This window comes from Ahaetulla prasina, chromosome 3 (assembly GCF_028640845.1).
Source record: "Ahaetulla prasina isolate Xishuangbanna chromosome 3, ASM2864084v1, whole genome shotgun sequence".
Classification (NCBI taxonomy): Eukaryota; Metazoa; Chordata; class Lepidosauria; order Squamata; family Colubridae; genus Ahaetulla; species Ahaetulla prasina.
In genome coordinates this window covers 193,959,978-193,982,405 of record NC_080541.1, presented here as the reverse complement: position 1 = coordinate 193,982,405, position 22,428 = coordinate 193,959,978, and the positions used below count along the sequence as shown (strand labels likewise).

The 22,428-nt window shown below is 36.7% G+C and overlaps 1 protein-coding gene across 4 annotated transcripts in view; it reads left to right on the top strand.

Annotated features, from left to right (window-relative positions):
• Positions 1 to 3,192: 3,192 nt before the first annotated feature.
• Positions 3,193 to 22,428, top strand: part of NCOA6 (nuclear receptor coactivator 6) — a 55,375-nt gene continuing 36,139 nt past the window's right edge. For 2 of the 4 annotated variants that reach the window (XM_058175658.1, XM_058175654.1), the window contains exons 1-7: positions 3,193 to 3,406; positions 15,417 to 15,547; positions 17,282 to 17,418; positions 18,047 to 18,326; positions 19,453 to 19,608; positions 20,456 to 20,578; positions 21,985 to 22,113. In XM_058175658.1, coding sequence (XP_058031641.1) covers positions 18,095 to 18,326; positions 19,453 to 19,608; positions 20,456 to 20,578; positions 21,985 to 22,113 — 640 coding nt within the window. In that variant the 5' untranslated portion in view covers positions 3,193 to 3,406; positions 15,417 to 15,547; positions 17,282 to 17,418; positions 18,047 to 18,094. Of the gene's footprint in view, positions 3,407 to 6,753; positions 6,831 to 15,416; positions 15,548 to 15,830; positions 15,932 to 17,281; positions 17,419 to 18,046; positions 18,327 to 19,452; positions 19,609 to 20,455; positions 20,579 to 21,984; positions 22,114 to 22,428 lie in introns of all 4 variants that reach the window. The other 2 variants (XM_058175656.1, XM_058175655.1) reach the window with 2 other exon arrangements.

Sequence of the window (22,428 nt, the reverse complement as noted above, 5' to 3'; positions counted from 1 at the left end):
TTTCATCATCTTAGTGAACTCTGCATAAATCCATATTGACTCCTTTATATTTATCTAATTTTTCTTTCTTGCAGGGTTGCCTGGTAATTGTGTTTTTAATATGTAATGTTGTAAAGTTTTTTATCATTTCTGGATATTGAAATTCCTTTCTTCCAAGTGTAAAGCCACTGGAGGTACTTCCTCTCAGAATTCATCAAAAACTAATCTTCTGAATCCAGCATATAGGTCTGATTCTTGCCAATTATTTCTGGATAACAAAAAATCAGATTATTACTAGTTAGCTTCACTTTTTAATCAATTCCTCTCTGGTAGTGAACATTAGTTACAAGATAATAGACCCTCTTCTTTTTTCTACCTTTTGACAAATGAAATTGTCAACAAGAAAAAGCAAGATTTTTTGGACCTCTGACTTTTGAGTTTTTTAGCAGATGTTAGGTTACTGAAAAATCTCATTACTATCTAATATCTGTATGTAGATTAGCCATTTAATACAGAAAGGCTGATTTCTATATTTTCTTGTTGCTCAGGATGTTATAATAAACTCTGACAATGGTATGTCTTTCTTTTTATACTTTCTCTTAACAATTTCAAAAGAATTTACATGCTTTGATTCTTAAATTTCTGCAAAAGTGTGTGTGTATGTATTTGTGTGTGTGTGTGTGTGTGTGTGTGTGTGTGTGTATGTATATATATATTTACATATATGATGGAACTTTACAGAAAAATGTGTTCTTTCTGCTGGATCATTCAGGTACAATACTTTCAGTATCATTAACCATAGCATGCATATGAACCACTGAAAGGAAAAGAGTTTGCAACTACATGCTAGATTTCGCACAGCCATAAATCCTGGTTTACTATAACATCAGGTTTTACCTAATACATAATATAGAATCAAACAGATCATATTGTTGTTTACTGTATTAAATGAATAAAAATATGACAATTGCTATTCTGTACAAGTATGCTTAACAGCTATTATTTTGGTTCTATATTTTAATCTGTAAATAACTGATTTTAATTTGTTTTACGGCCTCTTAGAATAGCCTTAGTATGTAAATATTTTGTTCATGTAGGTTAATGTAATGGAAAAAGGGAGATACAGTGATGAAAAGTCATAGTATTATAGGAAGACTATTTAGACATTACTTGTACTTTTGGGTAGGTTTCTAATACAATAATTGTGCTGCTTCTTCCAGTAAGACCAATATTATCTGCAGTTTGATAAAACTTGTTAGGCATTTGAGAATAAGTAAAATAATCACATGATGAGCACCAATGAAAAAATACAAAACAATAAAGGCAAAGAAGATAAGATTGCCTTACAGAATTTTCTTCTATAAATTACGGCTCTAAGGTGCAACTCAGTATATAAACTTATGGTTTATGCTTTAATACATGTATTATTCTTTAAGGGGATTTCTTTCTGTTCATTTTGTTTTGCTAAAACAAATAACGTGACTACCCATTTCTAGAAACAGATACCTAAATATAGATGAGAACATTAATTTAAAATGTGAAGAAAGTAAATTGAAGAAAGTAAAAATAGAGTTGACTAGAGTTTCTTACCTAAGTATGATCCTTTGAACCAGCAGTACTCTTTTTATAAATAAGCAAATATTAAGTGAAAATGAATATTGTATTATAGTACAGATATGGAGAGTAGCTAATCCTATAGCATTTTAAAGATTCACAAGCATAGTATGACATATGTAAATTCAAGAGCTTTCACAATATACACATGACTTAATTCAGACATTGTTCTATTTCAATTAGTGATCAGTTGAAAAAAAACCTGTTATGGTATCTAATCTCAAAGGAACAAGGCAGAGGAGCTTCCAGGCAACCAATATACTACGAATCAAAATTCCATTGTTCTATTATTCCATTTTAACATATTTTCTGTGGTTAAAATGAAGAATCACTAAAAATGCATAGGAAGATTACAAATGGGAGATGGTAAGCCCACGTGTTACTCCAGAACTGAAACTCTCCATTTCCCAATGAAAGGAAAAGTGCTTTCAGATGATGGATTCCTAGTACCACCATTCCAAAAACATTCAGTACAATGGTAGTTTTTTCTGGTTCTAAAAAGAGACTCCTTCAAATTGAAGTTGGTAACCTCACAGACATATCCAACTTCCCCACTACTTTTTTCTTAGATGCTTTTTCAATTTCCCTAACCTCCATCCTAAGATTTCCCGATCCAGTGCTAACCAGGTGTGATCCTTCTTAGCTTTCTGAGATCAGCCAACTTAAGTGCTCCAATTCCAGAGAACAGCTATTTTGGAAAACAATTATGGAAGACCAAAAAGGACCAAGACGATTTGGCTTTCAAAGCATCATCTGGGAGCATTCCAATCCTCAAGAGCAGGGGTCTCCAACCTTGGCAGCTTTAAGACTTGTGGACTTCAACTCCTTTGCTGGCTGAGGAACTCTGGGAATTGAAGTCCACAAGTCTTAAAGTTGCCAAGGTTGGAGACCCCTGCTCAAGAGTACAGTAGGATTAACTCTTGAACTCAAACTCATGGTTAATTTCTTTCTTACTGTCCTCCCTAGCATCATACTGCAATCTCCTGGTCTCGTAATGTCACTACAGTACAGGTAATGGTGGTTTTACCTAAGAATAATGGCTGTGTAGAAACTTAAATGTAACTTGTAAGAATGGGGAAAAGGGGTCACTCCCCGATTGGATAAAAGCCCAAAGAATTTCAGCGGGAGGGAGGGAGGGAAGGAAGGAAGGAAGGAAGGAAGGAAGGAGGGAGGGAAGGAGGGACCTATGAGAGCAATATCTGGCCATTTTGAGGAGACACGGACTCTGGCGGGTGGGAGTGAAATCCCTCTTCAATGTCCCAAGCTACTCTGCAGACAGTTGTGGCGTGATAGGCGGGGGGGGGGGGGGCATCCTAAAGATCTCCAGCCGCCCAAGGCAAACTTGACTTGAACGTGTGAACGCGGGAACTGTCTCAATGCGGGACCAAGAGCGTTCTTTCGCCACGAGAGGTATCACATTTTTAATGACAACACTGGAAAGGGAGGAACTGTGGACTTCCGATCCGTTTCCACGAGGAAGAAAAGCGAGGGAAGGAAGACGAAAGCCACCGCCGCGGAAGCCCGGCCATGAACGCGCCGCCGTTGCTTCCCCAACCGGCGGCGCGCGGCCGGTCACAGGCGACGCGCGCAGCCGGGCCTGTCACGTGGCCTTTCCGAAGAGAAGGAGGAGGAGCCTGGGCCGGGCTTTGAGGGTCGGTGTCCTGGAGGTCCGGGTCCGCGCCGACCGCCTCCCCGCCCCGTTCTCCACCGCTCTCCTCCTGGCCTTCCTCGCCTGGGCGTCCGGTGGCGGGGAGGGCTGCCCGCACAGGCGCTCTGCAGGCGCGTTGGGCGCGAGCAGCAGCAGCGCCACCAGGTGAGCGCGCGGCTCTGGGCTCGGGGTGGTTGTGTTGTGCGAGGCGGGGCCGAACGGGTGGGCTGCGGAGCGGGGGGGAGGGAACGAGAAAGCGAGAACGAGCGGGGGCGCCTTGAGCGGCAGCCCCGCCGGGCGAGCGGCGAGCAGGCCGGCTGTGGGAGGGGCTGCTCTGACAGCCGTTGCAAGGGACGGGCAGCGGGAACACGGGCCTGGTCAGGGGCTCCCCGAGACCGGCGGGGGGGGGGGGAAGCAGTCGGACGGATGGGCCTGCCAGGCTGCCTGGGGAAGGGCGAGGAGGCAGGGAGGGGAAGTTGCAAATCCTTCCTGGGGAGACCCCGCATCTGGAGTTGGGGGCGGACGGGTGACCGAGTCTGCCTGGCCCAGGTTAGAGAGAAGAGGGGAAGCTGCTCTATAGAAAGGAGAGGAAGGTTTAGGCCAGGCTGGGAGATCCTCGCATTGGGCCTGGCTGCCTCCCTCCCTCCCTCCCCCCTTTTGTTAGGCACCCTGGACTGTAAGAGAGGGGAGATCTGGGGATGAAACGGGGGCTTCAAAATAAAGCACAATGGCTGTCCTTTTTTTCCCCTCCCAACGCCCAGTAGCTTAGGCAATCTAGATTTGATTGCTTGACTGCACTGTGCAAAGGACTGTTGTTGCCTCGTTTGATTTCCCTTGAGGGACGTGGTGGTAGTATCAAAATGAGCACGTGAGCTGTGGTGGCTTACACCCGGAGTCCAAAAGGGTGGACTTCCATCCCAGTGAAGCTAATCTACCTTGCTGTGTTCCACCTTTGGTTGTTAAATCACACAGCAATTATTAGCCATCTATTTTGAAATCTGATCAGTCTCTCCACGGGATATCCAAGTGATATATGGAAAATGGTTTTATACCATTTTTACAGAGAAATGTAATGCTTTGACTTTTCCCCCATTAAATAATTCACACAAATTCACTTGACATCAGATGCATAAAGGATTGCATTCTCAGGCAATAATTGGAACGTTCGTTCATATGGACTTCACATCAATTGCTTATTGTTTTGTCCATTGATATTAGAAAATGACCCTTGATCTGACAACTAGGTGGCTTAGGTTATTTTGCTGGTGTCATACTAGATATACCAGTGTAGTTTAGTTATTTCAATAATAAAGTAACCTGATATTCTATTGTTGCGATTTATACTTATTTGGTATTTGAATAACATAGTCTCCCTCAATTTAATTCAGTTTCTGATTATGATATGTACATATTTATACTGTGTTGTTATTCTTTCTGGAGAGGTTTTGTTTGTTTGCTCTGGGAATTTTGGTGATGTTCCATTTGATTACTGTAATAGCCAGGTCTAATCCTTCTTAAATTTTTAAAAATCAAAATAGGTTAGGTGACACAGCTTTTCTTTTAAAACATGTTTTGAAATCTGATAGGACAAGTAATACAAGAAAATGTGTGAAGTTTGACATAGCTTATAATGCTTATATTAAAATATGTTTACATAACCACATTTTTGTATCAACTTCAGGACATACACTGTCCTGAGATGACCCCTTAATCTAAGATAGGGAAACTAAGACCCTAAGAGCTCTAGTGCTTTTTTTATTGTTTGTTTATTCCATATATTTTAATAGTGCATTTTAATGCCTTGTTTTCTTAAAAAACCCAAACTCTTAACCACAATAAGAATTTTAAAGATATGGTTGAAGTATAAAGCAATCTATATTATTTTTAATTGCAAGTCATAACATTACTGTTTATTTTTATATTATGAGCTTTCAAATCATAAATGTCTCATTTCTTAATATACAGCCAAATTCTGGAAATGGTCTATTCCAAATTAGAATTTGGGAGGAATTGTATACATATACTTCTATCTTTGCTAGTGTAGTTTTAATTTTGATTTGCTTGCAGTAATTGCCTAGTTTCACATAACAGAGATTGTTTTGAACTGGAGTGGGAGGCTATATTAAATTTAAATAATATATTAAATAATAACAATCCCAAATGTAATTCTGCTAAAGAGGAAGGTGCAAATTCAATCCATTAAATAAGAGTGATTTAAAAGGCCTATGGAAAGCATTCAAAAGAAATGTTTCCCAAAGCTTCTTAGTGTAAACGAAACACTTTTCAACAAAACATTGAAACGTGTCTCTTTGAAGACTCTATCTGGCTGAGACCACATGCATACAAAGAGATCCCCGCAGAACTGTTGTTTGTTCATGAACACAACTTGGAACAGCTTTTGAAATAATACTGCAAGCCTTGCAAAAGATGGGATATTTGAATGCTAAGAAGGGAACGCTTTGTTCACCTTGTTCAAATGTTTTGCACAATCGTATGTTTGAGTATCTAAGCACTCTAAAAAAATTAGTATCAATAAATTTGTTGCTCTCTACAGAGTTTTTGTATAAATCACTATATATAATCTAAGTATTGACTAGTTTTTCTCAGAATTCAATCTATTAGAGAACCTTTGTTTTACCTAATTATGGGGAGAATGTTTTGAGTAATAGATTTTATATTTTTAAAAGCAGTTCAGTCAATGCATGCTTTTTCATCTCAAAAATTAGCGGTATGATCTAAAAGTTTCATGCTTATAGAAATTTCACTTGATGGAAGGCTCTTTACTTAGCAGCTGCTTCTGTGAGTAAAAGGGCAAGAAAGCAGATTTAATAAACTTTGACTCCTATATCATTCTAGAAGTTCTTCCCAAATATCTAACGTATCTAATACGCAAGAATAAAATTATTTTCTCCATCCTTAACTTTCTACATAAACAAGAATCCGTAGTTCTTCCTTTCTTTTTTTCTCCTGCCCACCCTCATTTTGTATTATCTTCATATTCCCCCCCCCAGACTTCCTTGAGTTGGCTGCCCTCCACATCTCAAGAATTTTCTGTTCATTTCTCTTCATACATCCAAAGGCTGCCTAGTTTTGTACAATTGCCCATAATCAAAAGATAGTACAGTATAGAAGAAGACCCACCAATAGAATAGAATAGTTAGTCTTTGTGCTAGTCTATACATGTTAAGCCTGCTAGTCTATGGTGGCAAAAAATCTAAAGTCTGGTAGCACCTGTCTTCTGAGACAGATTGCAAATGCCTATCAAATAACGATTGTAATGTATTAAAAATCCATTGTGTTTGTTCAGGCTTATGAATGCGTGTTCAACAATTTCTTACTCAAAGTTGGTATTAAAGTCCTGCTCTTCCAAAATAGTCAATTTTAAGTGTGCTGTGACATATCTTGGCAGGTTGAAGTGTTCTGATATTAATTTGACTTTGTTTTGAGTGCTGATGTCAAACTTGTATTCATTGATTATTTTGCACAAAGTTTATCCCACTTGTTTTTCATAGAATCCAGAAGGGCATTGTTGGCAGATGATGGCATATATCTCATTAGGGGTGCCTTTACACCCTCTTCCTCCAATCTTGTGAGTATTTGTTGGACCCTGTGATGATGCTGTTTTGTAGATGTGGAGGCAAAGTAATCCATCTGGTTTTGTTGCACGGTTTGATTCCCATGCTGCTATCCTTTTCTGTTCTTGTTGCTTGTGGAGAATATACTTCAGGTTTTGTTTTGCTTTTTGCATTTATATCCCACCCTTCTCCGAAGACTCAGGGCGGCTTACACTATGTTAAGCAATAGTCTTCATCCATTTGTATATTATATACAAAGTCAACTTATTGCCCCCAACAATCTGGGTCCTCATTTTACCTACCTTATAAAGGATGGAAGGTTGGGTGGTGGTTTGTAGCCAAGTATGAACCTGAGAAACTACAGTGTCATTTCTGTTATGGGCTGTAGATTATTAATATCTGAGCGATTTGAGCTCTTTGTGGCAACCAGTGGTGCTCTGTTTCTGTTATCTGTTTTTTTTTTAATGTGTCCTTCCTGGGAATTGATCCGCACTACTGCTTTGTCTATGGCTCTCACTGAGTGGTAGTTATCTCCTGAATGTCTAGTTTAACTCTGCATTTGATGAAATGAGCTGCAGCTCACAAAAGCTTATGCCTTTTAAGAAAATGTGTTAGTTGGAAAAGATACTGTCAGACTCCTGATTTTTTGCCAAATTGGGAAGGCTATTCTAATCTGTTAAAAGATTAGAGTAGCCTTCTCAATTTGGCAAAAAATTGGGAGTTTGACAATACTTTTTCCAACTAACACATTTTCTTCAAAATTTTTGCAACCAAGTAAATATCTTAAAACAAAAAAAGCAAACAAAATAATGCTTAAGCTATTCACTAAGGTTCCATTCACTTTCACAAATGTCTTATTTCCATTGTACACTTCTCTTATGACATTCAACAACTAGGTGTGAGCCTATTTAGACTTGCCCAAGCTATGGTAACTCATACCCTTATCTCACTTTAAGTCACTACAATGTGCTTTATATGGGTCTGCCTTTGAAGATTAAGGTACTTGGAAATTATAGTTACTGCAGTATGCAGCTATCCATGCTTGGCAAATAAAAGTCACGTAACACCCATATTGTAGTCTTTGTGTTCTCTGCAGGTTTCTGGGTACAATTCAGAGTGCTGTTTTTGATATTTAAAGACCCTCATGACTTAGTTTCCATCTCCTCCAGGGACAAACAGACCATTCCATTTATTCATTCCAATTGAGTACATTTATTTCTCCCCATATAAAAGAGAACCAAATTGTGAAGACCCAGAGAAAGTATTTTTCTCTGGGCATTACCACTTTAAGGAATAATTTTTCCCCAAGAAGTCCAGTTGTCATCGATCTTTGCTGCATAAATATTAAGACAGAACTTTCTTGGGGTTTTAAAAATATGATGTCATATTGATATGATTCACTTTGGCACTTATGATAGTTACTTTAGTACTTTCACTGTTTTTATTTTGTGCTTTATTATTTTTTTGTACCTTTTGTTATCTATGTAATACATTGTGAGTTGCTTCAACACTGGCAGAATACAAATTCAATAAATAATTTTCAGTGGATTGATAGAAACCAAAATTCTCATCTGGACACCTTCTGCCTTAACATAAAGCCACATTCTAAATTTTTGCTCATGTAGACCTCTTGTATCTTTTCAATCAGATTTTTACCAACTTCCTCAAGGGAATTTTTAATAAACTAAATCCCACTTAATTTTTCATTCATTTTTGCTATCTTCCTTTTGCATAAAAAAAATTTAAGGTCATTCTTGTAATCAAGCAGAGATGTGATCTTCAGACAAATTAAACAAGTCACACAGCAAATCTATAAGCATGTCACATCCATGTTAATATTTCTCAAGTTTACTATGTATGTACATGTGTGGCCCTTTCTTCGGTGCTACCATTTTAAACAATTATTTTAGTTTCTTTAACATACGATTCTTACATAACTCTCTAAGATACATTCCCTCACTTCAGTTTCATCTTCATTTCATCCCATTTATTTATTTATAAATAATACCACCACACCAGAGGGAATTGTTTAGCTCTCTTCACTAACAAACTAATTCTATCAAAATAATTGCATTTTCTCTGACTCTTTTAATGTTTACTGTTTCTTGTTCTCTGGGGTCATTTGCAACTATCTTTTTCAAGAACTGATCTTGGGAGAAAATGGATCAGGAAGAAAACAAAAGAAGTAAACAGAATGAAAGTAAAACATTGCAGGAAGAGAAAGTACAAATGGAAACTATGTTACAATGCCATGATTTACATGAATTTTTATACACATATATTGCTGTGTTTTAAAAAGTATAAACATATCTATATAGTTTTCTAGATATAATTTGCAGCTTGGCATTGTTTGTTTTTTCCCCTTTTTTCATAATCTTTGCTGCTGAGGATTCAGAGGATTTATCCTTTTTTTTCATTTGTGGCTTAATATTTGTGCATTTCTTCTTGATAATCATCTTCTGAGTTTTAGGTTTTATTTTTTTAATTGTATGTTTATTTTAGGGCATATGATATAGTTTTATCTCTTTCCCATTTCAACATGTGGGAAATGCTGATTGAAGAAACCAGTTAACCTGTATCCTGTGAGACAGGAATTTTAATGGGAGTAAAAAACAAGAATTTTCTAGATCAAGATATAGAATGAAAAAACAGTGACTGAATTAATAATTAATAATTCATTCTGCTTCTTAATAGGATAGAGCAAGATATTAGAATAACTAAGCATGCCGGTGCCATTTTGAAAGCCGGTTTCAGACAGAAGTCTTTAAAATCAGGACCCTTTGGGAGCAGCCACAATTTTCTCTATCATCTCAGAAGGATGCAATTTTGCAGACTACAGCTACTTTCAAAATTTCATTCCTATAATATCTGGTACCTGATGTTTAACAAATCATAAAGGGCCTCTGGTGGCTCAACAGGCTAATGCAGCCTGTTATTAACAGCAACTGCCTGCAATATTGCAGGTTCAAGTCCCACCAGGCCCAAGGTTGACTCAGCCTTCCATCCTTTATAAGGTAGGTAAAATGAGGACCCAGATTGTTGGGGGGCAATAAGTTGACTTTGTATATAGTATACAAATGGATGAAGACGATTGCCTGACATAGTGTAAGCCGCCCTGAGTCTTCGGAGAAGGGCGGGATATAAATGCAAATAAATAAAATAAATAAATAAATAAATAAATAAAACTATGAAACAATAAAAACAATACAGCAATAACAGAAGAAACTAAGAAAGCAGATACTAGTGAAGAGAGGCAGTCCCTGAGGTAGCTGAGCTATATGCCATGTAGGGCTTTATAGGTAATGACCAGCATCTTGAATTGTACCCAGAAATAAAACTGAACCAGTGTAACTTATGAAGCAGCCTACTAAAGCATGTCCAGCCACCAGATTCTGGATCAGTTGAAATTTTGAGGGGTTTTTCCTGATAGTTAGCTAATTGTTAGTGATGCACACTGTTGTTTATTTGTGGATTTGGCATAATAAAATCCTGAAATATTTATTTCAGTATTTATAGCCTGAAATAGAGAAATTGCAGGGAGTTGTGATAGCTTTCTTTGGGTGTCTGAAGATTTGATGTTAGCAGGTAAACTTATTCAGTTGTTAGTTGTGAAGTCGTGTCTGACACATCACGACCCCAAGGACAACGTTTCTCCAGGCCTTCCTGTCCTCTACCATCTTCTGGAGTCCATTTAACCTCATCTTATTCAGTATTGTTCCATAAAAGAACAAAAAGCAGTAAGCTTAAAATTATAGGGAAGCAGATTTCAACTAAACAGGAAGAATGTCCTATCCATAAAAAATGTTCAATAATGAAACAAATTGCCTCAGATGGTAGTAGATATTTCTTCCAGTGGAAGTATTTAGGTGGAGGTTGGATGGCGATCTGTGTGTGCGTGCGGAGGCAGTAATACTAGCTTTTTGATTTCCAGTGTCTCTTCACAGCTTTATCTTACAGGTGGTCCACATTTTGTGATTGCAATTGGGATTGGCAACTCAATCATTAAGCAAAGCAGTTGCTAAGTGAAAATCATATGAACATAACTGTGCTTATTATTTTAGTTCAACTTTCCTTGGTTTTAAAGTGTCTGAAGGACACAACTCCAAACAGCCATGTGAGCCTAAATGGTGGGGAAGGTTTCTGGAACTCAACTCAAAAGGAAGCTGGGGTAAAAGAGCAAATCTTATCACCCTTATTCCCCACTCCTTTGCCATTTGGAATGCTCACCCAATGCTGGAATAATTAGCAAGAAGGGAATATTTGTATTTACATACATTGGAGAGGAAAGAATTTCAAGAGAGTAAGCAGGAAAACAAGGGAGAATACTCAACAAAAGTAATGCATTAGTGCTTGCTGTGTGCCTAGCACTTGTGAACTACTTAGAAAGGCAGGACAGGGCGGTAAGGGAGATGGAGTACAGGTGGCTAAAAGGACCAAGATGAAGGGAGATGGATGGAGTGAGTTAAAACGCAACCTGTGGTTATAAATCTGGATGGGCTGCCAAGTGCCTGAATTTTGATTACAAGACCATGGAGATGCTACCACAGCTGTAACTTTGGGAACCAATCATAAATACTATTCATTCAGCATTGTTGTAATTTTGAATGATTGCTGAATGAATAGTAATTAAACGAAGACTACCTGTAATACATTCAGAAAAATCTTCTAAATATTTTAATATATGCTATCATAGTAGGTCATAGAATGAAGCAAAGTGATTCTACATTGATCAAGATCAAAAATGTTAAATATGAATGTAGAAGGGCAATCTTTCTTTGTACAGCAATTTCATACATGCTTGTTTGTTGGGATTTCTCTGATTAAGGGAAAGCTGATACAATCCTTACTTTTTCTCTTAAGATAGCTAAAACCTGGCATCTCTGGATAAAAGAAAGTTAGACTGAACTTCAGGCAGTTGGAAACCACCTGGGATTGATTTGTACATCTATTGGAAAATGAAATGAACCCTTTTTATTTATTTTGTGCCTGTGTGGAAATGTTTTGTAGTGCTAACACAAAAAGCTTGATACAAGAAATATTCTATAAATAGCTTGTGTCAGCCCTTAGCTTAGATGGAGAAAACATGGAACAGTCTTAATGAAACGTGCAATTGAACATTCCATGCTTAATATATGGCCTTTTTTATTCAGTTTTAGACAAATAATTTGATAATTTTGAGTTCCTGTTGTTTGGTTTCAATGTCCAATTTAAAACTGCTTCTGGTATTATTATTTCTGCTCTTGTAGCTAGTGACACCCAGAGGGTGTAATACTGGCTTAGATGACAAAATTTTATAACTCATGAAAAGTTATAAAAAGTTACACTCTAAGAGAAACTTTTGTTTGAAAGCATAATACTTGGGGAAGAAAGATTGTAACACATATTCTGTGTCTGTACATGTACATATTTTTTGTGGTAAAACTTTGAGCTTTGTAAACCATTACAACTTTGTAAACTATTATTATCTAAAATGTTAGCTAGGCCAAAATTGATCAATATTATTTTACAAATATCATACTTTTTGAAGTATTAGACACACTTCCCCACCACCACAGGGTGGAAATGTTGGTGCGTCTTATACACCAAATATAGGCATTTTTGGCCTCCCGAAACCGTGCCCCGCACATCCCGTTTTTGCCAAAAACAGGCCTGTTTTTCGCAAAAATGGGGCCTGCAGAGGGTTTGGGAGGCCTGCAGAGGGTTTGGGAGGCCTGCAGAGTGCTCCTGGGGGCTGTGGAGGGCAAAAATGTAACAGATGGGGGGTTCGAGAGGCCAAAAACAGGCCCATTTTTGCAAAAATGGGGCCTGCAGAGGTTTTGGGGGGCCTGCAGAGCGTTCCTGGGGGCTAGGGAGAGCAAAATGCGATGCATGGGAGGTTTGGGAGGCCAAAAACTGGCCCGTTTTTCACACGAATGGGGGAGTACTCTGGAGGCCTCTCAAACCCTCTGCATATATATCTATGTGTTTTCACAAAAACAGGGTGCGCAGAGGGTTTAGTAGGCCTGCAGAGTGCTCCTGGGGGCCGGGGAGGGCAAACCCTTTTTTTTTTCTTGTTTACCTCTTTGAAAACTTGGTGCATCTTATACTATATATATATATATATATATATATATATATATATATATATATATATATATATATATATATATATATATATATATATATATATATATATATATATATATATATATATATATATATATATATATATATATATATATATATATATATATATATATATTTGTTTTCTGAGGTTTTCACGGGTGTTTGTATATAGGTCTTTGGTTGTTCGGGTTTTCTCCCGTGTAAAATTGGAAGTGTCTTGGCGACGTTTCGACGAAGTCTCATTCGTCATCTTCAGGCTTCAGCTTCGTGCTTCTGGCAGCAATGTGTGATCGCAGCTGTTTCTTCCTTTTAACTGCTAGTGGGGGTTTGAACTGATTGGGTGGGAGCTTGGCTGTGCTCTGATAGGATGGGGGTTTTTCTGTGCTCTGATTGGCTGGGGGTGTGTCCTGTGTTGGTGGGGGCTTGGTTGGGGCTTGGTTGGCCCCACCACATACATTGGACAAACCAACAGAAGAATAAGTGCACGCATTGAAGAACACAAGAACTCATTCAAAAAAGAGGAACCAACTTCTTCCCTGGTCCAACACTTTAAAGTCACAGGACACGATATTGACTTTAAAAAGACCAGAACTATCGCCAAAACTGAACACTTTAACAACAGAATAATCAGAGAAGCCATTGAGATAGAAAAACGCCCACACAGCATGAACAAACGAGATGACACCTCCCGCCTACCAGCCATTTGGAAACCCGCCCTTATTGACAAACGAGTCCCTAACACGAGGAATGACACCAGACCCACACTCACAAGGTCCACACAGGATGTCACCACCACACCCACCCAGAAACCAGACCCAAACCCACACTGATCATGAAGCACGACCAAGGACCAGAAGCCAGACCGCAGCTGCAACATTAGCCATTTCAAACCCCTCCAATCCATTCATGCAGCAGACTGACACCCACTATGAAGATGTAGCACGACCACAAAGCCAAACAACAGCTATGCAGCTCACCAGCTCAAATCCCCCTGCAGCACAGACTAGACTGAGCACAACCAAGCCCCCACCAACACAGGACACACCCCCAGCCAATCAGAGCACAGAAAAAACCCCATCCTATCAGAGCACAGCCAAGCTCCCACCCAATCAGTTCAAACCCCCACTAGCAGTTAAAAGGAAGAAACAGCTGCGATCACACATTGCTGCCAGAAGCACGAAGCTGAAGCCTGAAGATGACGAATGAGACTTCGTCGAAACGTCGCCAAGAGTTCTCTTTTTTGGTGACCATTATATTGGTATAGTATCTATGTTGGAGGTCTTTGTTCCAATAATATTAAAATCTATTACCTGTTCAGCAAGTCAGAATTGCTAATAGCATAGAATCGTTTTTGCTTTGTTACCAAATATGTAGTAGGACATATAGCTTGTGGATGCATTAGTAATAGCAGTAATTTGCAGGCTTCTGAATGCCGTTTATCATTCATTCATTGAAATGGTAGGGATTATCTCATTATTCTCTTCTTAAAATATGTGGCATTTTGTATTATGTCAGGACAATAGTTTGATACCTTATGAAAAGATAAGGAAATTTGAAGTTAGAGAAAGATTTAAATATTTTTCCCTTTTCTGTGGTTTTACCTAGATAATTTGGATTTGTCTTCTTTAAAAAGCTTTAGGCATTTATTTGTTAGTATTATTGTCAGAAATAATAGGAAGTGGCTTGGAACATGAATTCATATTTCACAAGTTTTCTACAATTCTTTAGTCAGTCAACAATACTAATAGTCCTCGACCTACAACCATTCAGTCAGTGACCATTCCAAGTTACTATGGTGCTGAACTAATGGCGGTTACGACCAATCCTAGAATTCTGATCATTCCAGCGCCCTTCTGTTATCTGTGTGCTTGGCACCATTTGTAGCCTTCCTTGCCAACTTCCCCAAATCCCCAAAAACTTCCCTGGGGAACTTGGCAGGGAAGATCACAATTCATAAGTGTAAGTCACCCCTATCCACACACCCTCCCGCAGCCTTTCTCCACTCACAATGTGCACCCTTGCACACCTCCCTCAACCTGTACAATGTCTTTCATGTGTCTTTCTGAATCCTCCCTGGTCCACATGGCATCTCATGCATCTTCCTCATATCTTCATTCCATGCCTCTCTTGCACCTTCCCTGTGCCTCTTGCACATGCTGTCCCTCCCTTGCACCCTTGCAAACCCTCTCATTCCCTGTCCCACCCGGCAGCAGCCACTTACCTGCCTGCAGGTTTGGGACTTGTATTTTGCCTCACCTAACAATCACAGGATTCAATTCACAATAACACTTGGGACTGCTTTACCATTGCATCGCTTAACAATGGAAATTTTAGATCAAATTGCTGTCATAAATCAAGGACCACCTGTAACTGTAATATAATAACTGTAATGTGATAACCTATAAGAAACAGCCTAGAAATCATTTAGTTTACTATTTTTTTGTTTTTAAATGGGTTTGTGGAAAATTAATTGTTTCCTTTTCTTGTTAATAAAGGTCTGTTCTTATACAAGAAGAATAACAGGATCTAATCCAGAATCTAATCCAGCTCTAAACTATGTTGAGTGGTTTTGTGGATAATGTGATGGCTACTCAATTTAAGATGATTGTGGATTTATGACTAACAGGTATCTAACCTCATGTAAAGAAAATTTGTTTATTTTATTTAAACAATTTATATGGCATCCCATGTCCCAAAATTACCCTAAGATGTCTACAAGAGTTTTAAAAAATCAACAATTTAACAAATATTAAAATTTAATAATATTAAACAATTAGCAAACCATTGATATTTACAATGTGAGATTTTATTGTCTTATATAACAATATTCTTTATTAATGAAGTTATTGCAATGATTCAAGAAGCTGACATGTTAATATATAATATTTGGACTGCTTTTCTTTGTACAGTGCATTCATTTCATTGGGACTTAAGCTCCTGTGTTTTGGAAATTACAATTTAGAAGGGAGATTTGTGTGTACCTTGCTCACCTAGAATAAGTATCATAAATGTGAGTGAAACTTACTCCGGAGCATTTTAGATAAGATTGCACTTTAAGTTAGTCATTATTAATGTCAAGGTGGGAGACCTGAATTGTCATTGGCCTAAAAAAGTGATGAAATGTAGGATTTTTGTTACATAGTAGAACAGAGCTTTAAGTTTATAAAACTTAAAATGTATTAATTAAAGCTTCATATAAAAGGGTAATTTTTAAAATGAATAAAGCCTGATCCCAAACCTCAGACCAAAATAGATTTTACCATCCTATCATATTAGAGAACTCTTATTATTTTATATAACATGCATTCCAATCTCTAATAGGTTTGGGAAGAAAAAATATTTTTTTACTATTATTAAACAATTTAAAGATAGAAATCCTTGTCAAACTATAAATCATCCTGAAATATAACACTAGGACTATACATTTATTTTGCCGACCCAAAGGTTATAGTGTGTAATCTATTTATAAAAATATGCATAATGGGTTTAGAGAATCTTTGAATGGGAATTGGGAAATCTAGCTTTTATTATCAAGAAATGATTATGGTTAACTTTTAAAAAAAAACTCTTTTGTTTCTACCAAATCTTTTTTTAATGAAAATGGAGCTCCTAAAAGCATGCACCAAAATTATTTGAAAAAGGTTTTTTAAAAAAAATCTTACAAACAAAGAATAGGAATAACCACTGCTTTATTCATGTGAATTAGAAGTGGGGATCCTGTATCTTCCTGACATTGCTAAATTACAATCCAGTCCCCTTCAGTACAAAGGCAAGCTGTGATGGATGCTGGAAATAATATCTAAAAAGTCATAGATTACTTGATCCTGTCCTAAATTACTGGGATAATTAGTGGTGCTAATATTGTCAACTTTGTGAAATCCAGTGTGAATCATTAAAATTCCTCTGCCTGAAGCCATTCAAATTCAACAGATGATGTTACCTAGTTGGAAAATGAGCTATCTGCAAGCAAACAACCAAGCTCAGAGAGCACCTAGGACTCCATAGCTCAACCCTGCGCTATATGTATTCTCTTCTGTTGCCATTCAACATTTCTCAGGTCTAAATTTTTAATCAAAAAATCTTTGCTGGTTTAATAATCTTTGCCTCCTGGAATATCATCCCCTACCAAGAGAGTTTTCTCTGAATTTGAAGATTCAAGGAACTGTCTACATATAGGGTATCAATTAAATCTTAAAATGCCAATATAATTTAGGAACTGACATATATGCTCCTTCTAGAAACATATCTTTAATTCCATATTTGATTAACAATGAAATATTTTAAAAAATATGCATGTGTTTTACTGGGTATTACATTGATTCAAAATTGAGAAGATAATTTTAATGGGATACATTTATAGGTTTGCGGCAGGTAAAGAACAAAGAAGATTGGATTCCCATAGTATGTTCTGGCAAATCAGCAACCTATATGCTGCTATGGCTCAAATGTTATGGACCTCTTTAAGTTGTCATCAAACTTCTGACGCAAGATCTCCTGGTAGGCTATTTTTTTCTAATAACATGTTTAATATTATTATGAATAATATTCATCTCTGTGATTAATAAAAATACTTGGCTTCAATATTACAGAAGTGGGTTTTTTTGCAATCAAAAGCTGTTTTGCACTCAAATTTAAAACATTTCTCAAGATTCTTTTCCTATGTACTCAGTGGTTTATATGCTACACAATGATTGGATACAGCTACTTTTGCAAATTCAGCATTAGCAAATTTGGAGAACTTTTTAATTCAGTCTTTATAGATAAATAACATGAAAAAATAATTCCTTATATTTAAACATGTAAAAACAAAATATTAACCAAAATAACATGCATTTCTTTTTAATTATTAAATTTTTTATTTATAAAACAACACAACATAACAAACACAAAACACATAACATATATTCCCTTTTTACAACGGTTTCATAGTGGTAATCTTCTAATATTTATGTTTTCCCCTAACTTCTTATAATATATATATCCTCTTTGTCCCATTATCCCTTATTACACTATAATTTCTTTCATTCATAATATTGATTGTATACATTCTATACATTATCTTACAAATGTATATATAACATGGATTTCTATATACGTTGAATAATATATTTCTTGTTTTTCATAGATTCTCTGTAGTACCTGATAAATTTCCAGCGCAGGATATTATATTACCATGGTTTGGGGTGACATACCCAATTTAAAAGATAATTACATTTTATCGTGCTCCTCAGTCATGGAAGAATTGAAAGTAGATCTTGATTCTGTACAGAAAGAAGATATCAAACCTAGCAGCCCTTCTGAGGATTCTACAATATTCGTAGCTTTTAAGGGCAATATAGATGACGATGACTTCAAGCAGAAATTGGGAGTCATTTTGGACAATGTTCCTGGCCTTTTACGCATGGGTACTTCAATTTTTTATAATTTAAATTTTTATCTTGGCTTTTTATATGAAAAATTTAATATGTATATTTAGAGTTCAAATTGCTCTAGAAAATTAGACTTCACTGCAATATTTTTTGATAAAACAATACTCTATTGTAACCACAGGGAAGATCAGTAATATAGCTATTATTCTCCATTTAAGAAATGATACTGCCTGTTTACTAGCCTGTGTGTTTACTGCCGTGATAAGTAACTACACATTTTATTTCCTATGGGAGGCACAATTATTTGTGAGGTTTTTTCTTTTTTAGAGCTGAAAACACATAATGCTTCATTAATTGATTTCTCTTATTACATCCTCTGTCAGATGAAATAAGTTCTTGTAGTTGCTTCATTTTTAATTGCAATTTTATTTGAAACAACGTATGTTATATTTGAAGTATATACAAAATCCATTTATATGTAGGATTTTAAGCAGAATAACAACCATGTTAAGCAGTCAGTATTTCTGCTTCCAAATAGATGCACTTCATAAAGAAAACTCAAGCTATTAATTCTTGTTTTGAAGAAAACACTGTGTGGCATATTCAAAAATCATTTATGAAATGAAATTATAATTTTATATAAACTTCTTTGTTGATACCAGATCTTCTTTTTAGAAGTTAAATGTATTAAATGTATGTGTTATATATCATATGCAAGCTGTTAAGATTAATTAAATGTAATACTGGGGTGAATATCTTATGCCAATTAAATCCAAATCATAGAGTCAAGCTTCCATAATTTTCATGCTTCAAATAGAACAAGTTATTGTGACTGGTTCTACATACTTTTTTTTCTCATGATAGGTTCTTATGAAGATGGATAGGTTCTTATGAAGATGGATAGGTTCTTATGAAGATAACAGCTGGCCTTAGTTTGAGAGTTAACTACAGTAATTTTATGTTTAGTTGAATAGTTTCTTTTATAAACTAGCCTGGAGTTGCTAAGAGTTTCTCAGCATCTTGCTAATAATTGTTTTTAGAAAAAAAAATCTGCCTTGGTAACAAACAATGAATAAAAGTGAATGAAGCTTTCTAACTCTTAATCTCATGTATGTTGGGCTGCAAATCCTCTAGTTTGTTTTCTTTTTTATTCTGTAACAAGAATCTACCAAGTTAAAATTGAAGAAAGTGGAGCCCTGGAACAGTGTACGCGTTACTTTTAATATTCCTCGTGAAGCAGCTGAGAGGCTACGAATGCTAGCTCAGAATAACAACCAACAACTTCGTGATTTGGGAATTCTGTCTGTTCAAATCGAAGGTAATTAATTGCAGCTACTTTGTGGCTGGGGTTGAACCATATAAAGTAATGCAGCTAATTTTACTTTTAATGCATTTTGATTAGCTTTTTAATAGTTCGAATAAAACAGTAGGATTAAATAATCTTTTGGGATGAGCTACACAATCCGAAGTTCATTTCCCCCTCACATCCTCCTCACGTAATTAATGTCAATGCTAGGTATGAAACAGGATAGGATAGCTACAAGTCATTTGGGGGAGAAATCACCTAATAGGACTTGAGAACAGGAATAGGAAATGTAATGCTGTGATAATCTTGCTTTCTATGGCAGCTTCCTCTCCCTACGCTATATATCCTTTCCTACCTCAATCATCATTTGATTAGCTTCTGAGAATAAATGTTTAGCAGTTGTTTTTAGAAGTGATGAGTATCAGTGCTTAAGAATCCAGTGATTCATAGATCTTATATATAGCTTTTTGCACAATGTCATTGTTAATAAGATGAAATATATACAATTTGCTCTGCTTGAGTGATACATGAATGATTGGGCAGACCCATTCATTACTGAAAGGAAGGAAAAATGATGTTTTCTCTTCAATTAGTTGAATGGAGAAGCATCTCTAGAAAGTTTGCCTATGCAGCAGAATATCCACACATAACAATTGAATTACAGACCCAAAGTGTGTTTTCTCCAATGGTTTGTTGTTGTTTTTTGGTGTGGGGGGGAGGTGAGTTGCAAGAAGCCAAGCTACTTATTTCAAATTCATAATCTTTTAACCTATAAGACTTTTGAACTTCTAAAAAAGCTGCTTTTTAAACTTTCTGCCACATGAAAGCCACATTTATATTCTCTGACTATTGCTCCTAGGTGAAGGTGCCATCAATTTATCATTAACGCAAAACAAGAGTCAAGATTTAAGGATTAATGGGCCTGTTGGACAAGGCAACACAGTACGGATGGAGACAGGATTTCCTATGCCAGGAAGTCAAGGCAAGTTCAGTTTTTAAATTTTAGATAATCCAGGAAATTTTCAAATACCATAGCTTATTTTACAACTCCAGACTACTTCTGCTTGATATTTACTTTCAAATTCAAATTGGAAGCACAGTCACATGGATTTGAGTAAGTCAGATATGGATGTGAATTGTGAAATAAGCAATTGGTATAAATAAACTGATGCAAGTTTCTTTCATGCAGTAAAAATAAAGCACAGCTTGATTACAGAAAAATAATATAAGGAAGGAGTAAAAATCTGGATTTTAGCTTCTATAAAAGAAATACAGGAAAAAAATCGCTTCATAAAAATATAAGAGAGAGAGATGTTCTTTGAAATGTTTCAATCCTATAGGTCTTAAATTACATTAGGAAACATGGATCACTGGAACAGAAGCACATATATTGTTGATAATGTATTTTGTAATTCTGTTTGTAATAAGTGAAGAATATTCATAGATCACTACATAGGTGAAGATATATGCAGTATTATTGCTGGTGAAAATCCACTTACTACATTATGAATGAAAGAGAAATGGCCCTTTTCTTTCTTTGTTGACATTTAGCAGTTAAGTTGAAATATACTAAAAGTAGGAACATAATACATTAATGGTAGAATGTGGTATTTATGTTTGTGAGATACAGTATTTCTGGGTGTATAATCTAACAAATACATATACCGTATATACTCGAATATAAGCCGATCCGAGTATAAGCCGAGGTCCCCAATTTTACCCCAAAAACTGGGGTAAACTGGGGACTCGAGTATAAGCCGAGGGTGGGAAATGAGGCACCTACCGGTTGAAACCTCCTCCCTCAGCTGAGAAGGCTGGCGGCTCCCCGCCCGCCTCTCACTGCACCGGCAGGGCTTCAGTCCGGTAAAATGTGAAAAAGAAAAAAAACTCGAGTATAAGCCGATATACTGAGTATAAGCCGAGGGCTTAAAAAAAAAACTCGAGTATAAGCCGTATAGACCCGAGTATAAGCCGAGGGGACGTTTTTCAGCACAAAAAATGTGCTGAAAAACTCGGCTTATACTCGAGTATATACGGTAATTGTGGAACTGCTTGGGTGTTCTTTTTCTATTTTTGTTTACTTAGATCAGACATGTCCAACTCACAGACTGCATGTGGTCTTGGGCATCCAGTAGTACAACCCCACAAGATTAACCTTACTGTGATGTGATTTATATACATTAACTATAGTATATATTTTATATGTGGCCCAAATCAATTCCTCTTCACTTGTGTGGCCCAGGCAAGGTTGGACACCTATATTTAGATCCAGTAAGAAATGACTCTAAACTATACTTCAGTAACTTAATATTTGAGTGCTGAGTTTTAAGAGGTTTATAATTTGATATTTTAATGTGATATACAATAAAAATGTGCTCACATTTCTAGGTTTAATTCGAATAAATAATCCTGCATCGGTGATGATGCAACAGAGTGGGACTGCGGCATCCTCTGTGATGACAAATACAGCTAGCACAGAACTGCAGTCCAGAACACCTCATCCAGCTGCTCAGTCAGGTAATTAATTAATCCCAGCAAATTCTAAATGCCATTGTTTTCCATATTGCTGAATATCTCCAAAAAAACGTGTATTTAATCATTTTCCTGTTTGTATTAATTTAGAACTATTTTGCATGCACAGAGAAGCAATTTTGCTTGACCAATAGATCTCCAATGAATTTTTCCAATTGTGTTATCCCATTACAGCGAACTCATGCTATTCAGGCTACTACTTGATACTCAGAAGTGCCATGGTAGATGTTTTAGTATGATGGGTGGAAGAAAAGCTCATTTCCTGAGCAAAATTCCATTCTTGAACCAAGTTGCACCCTA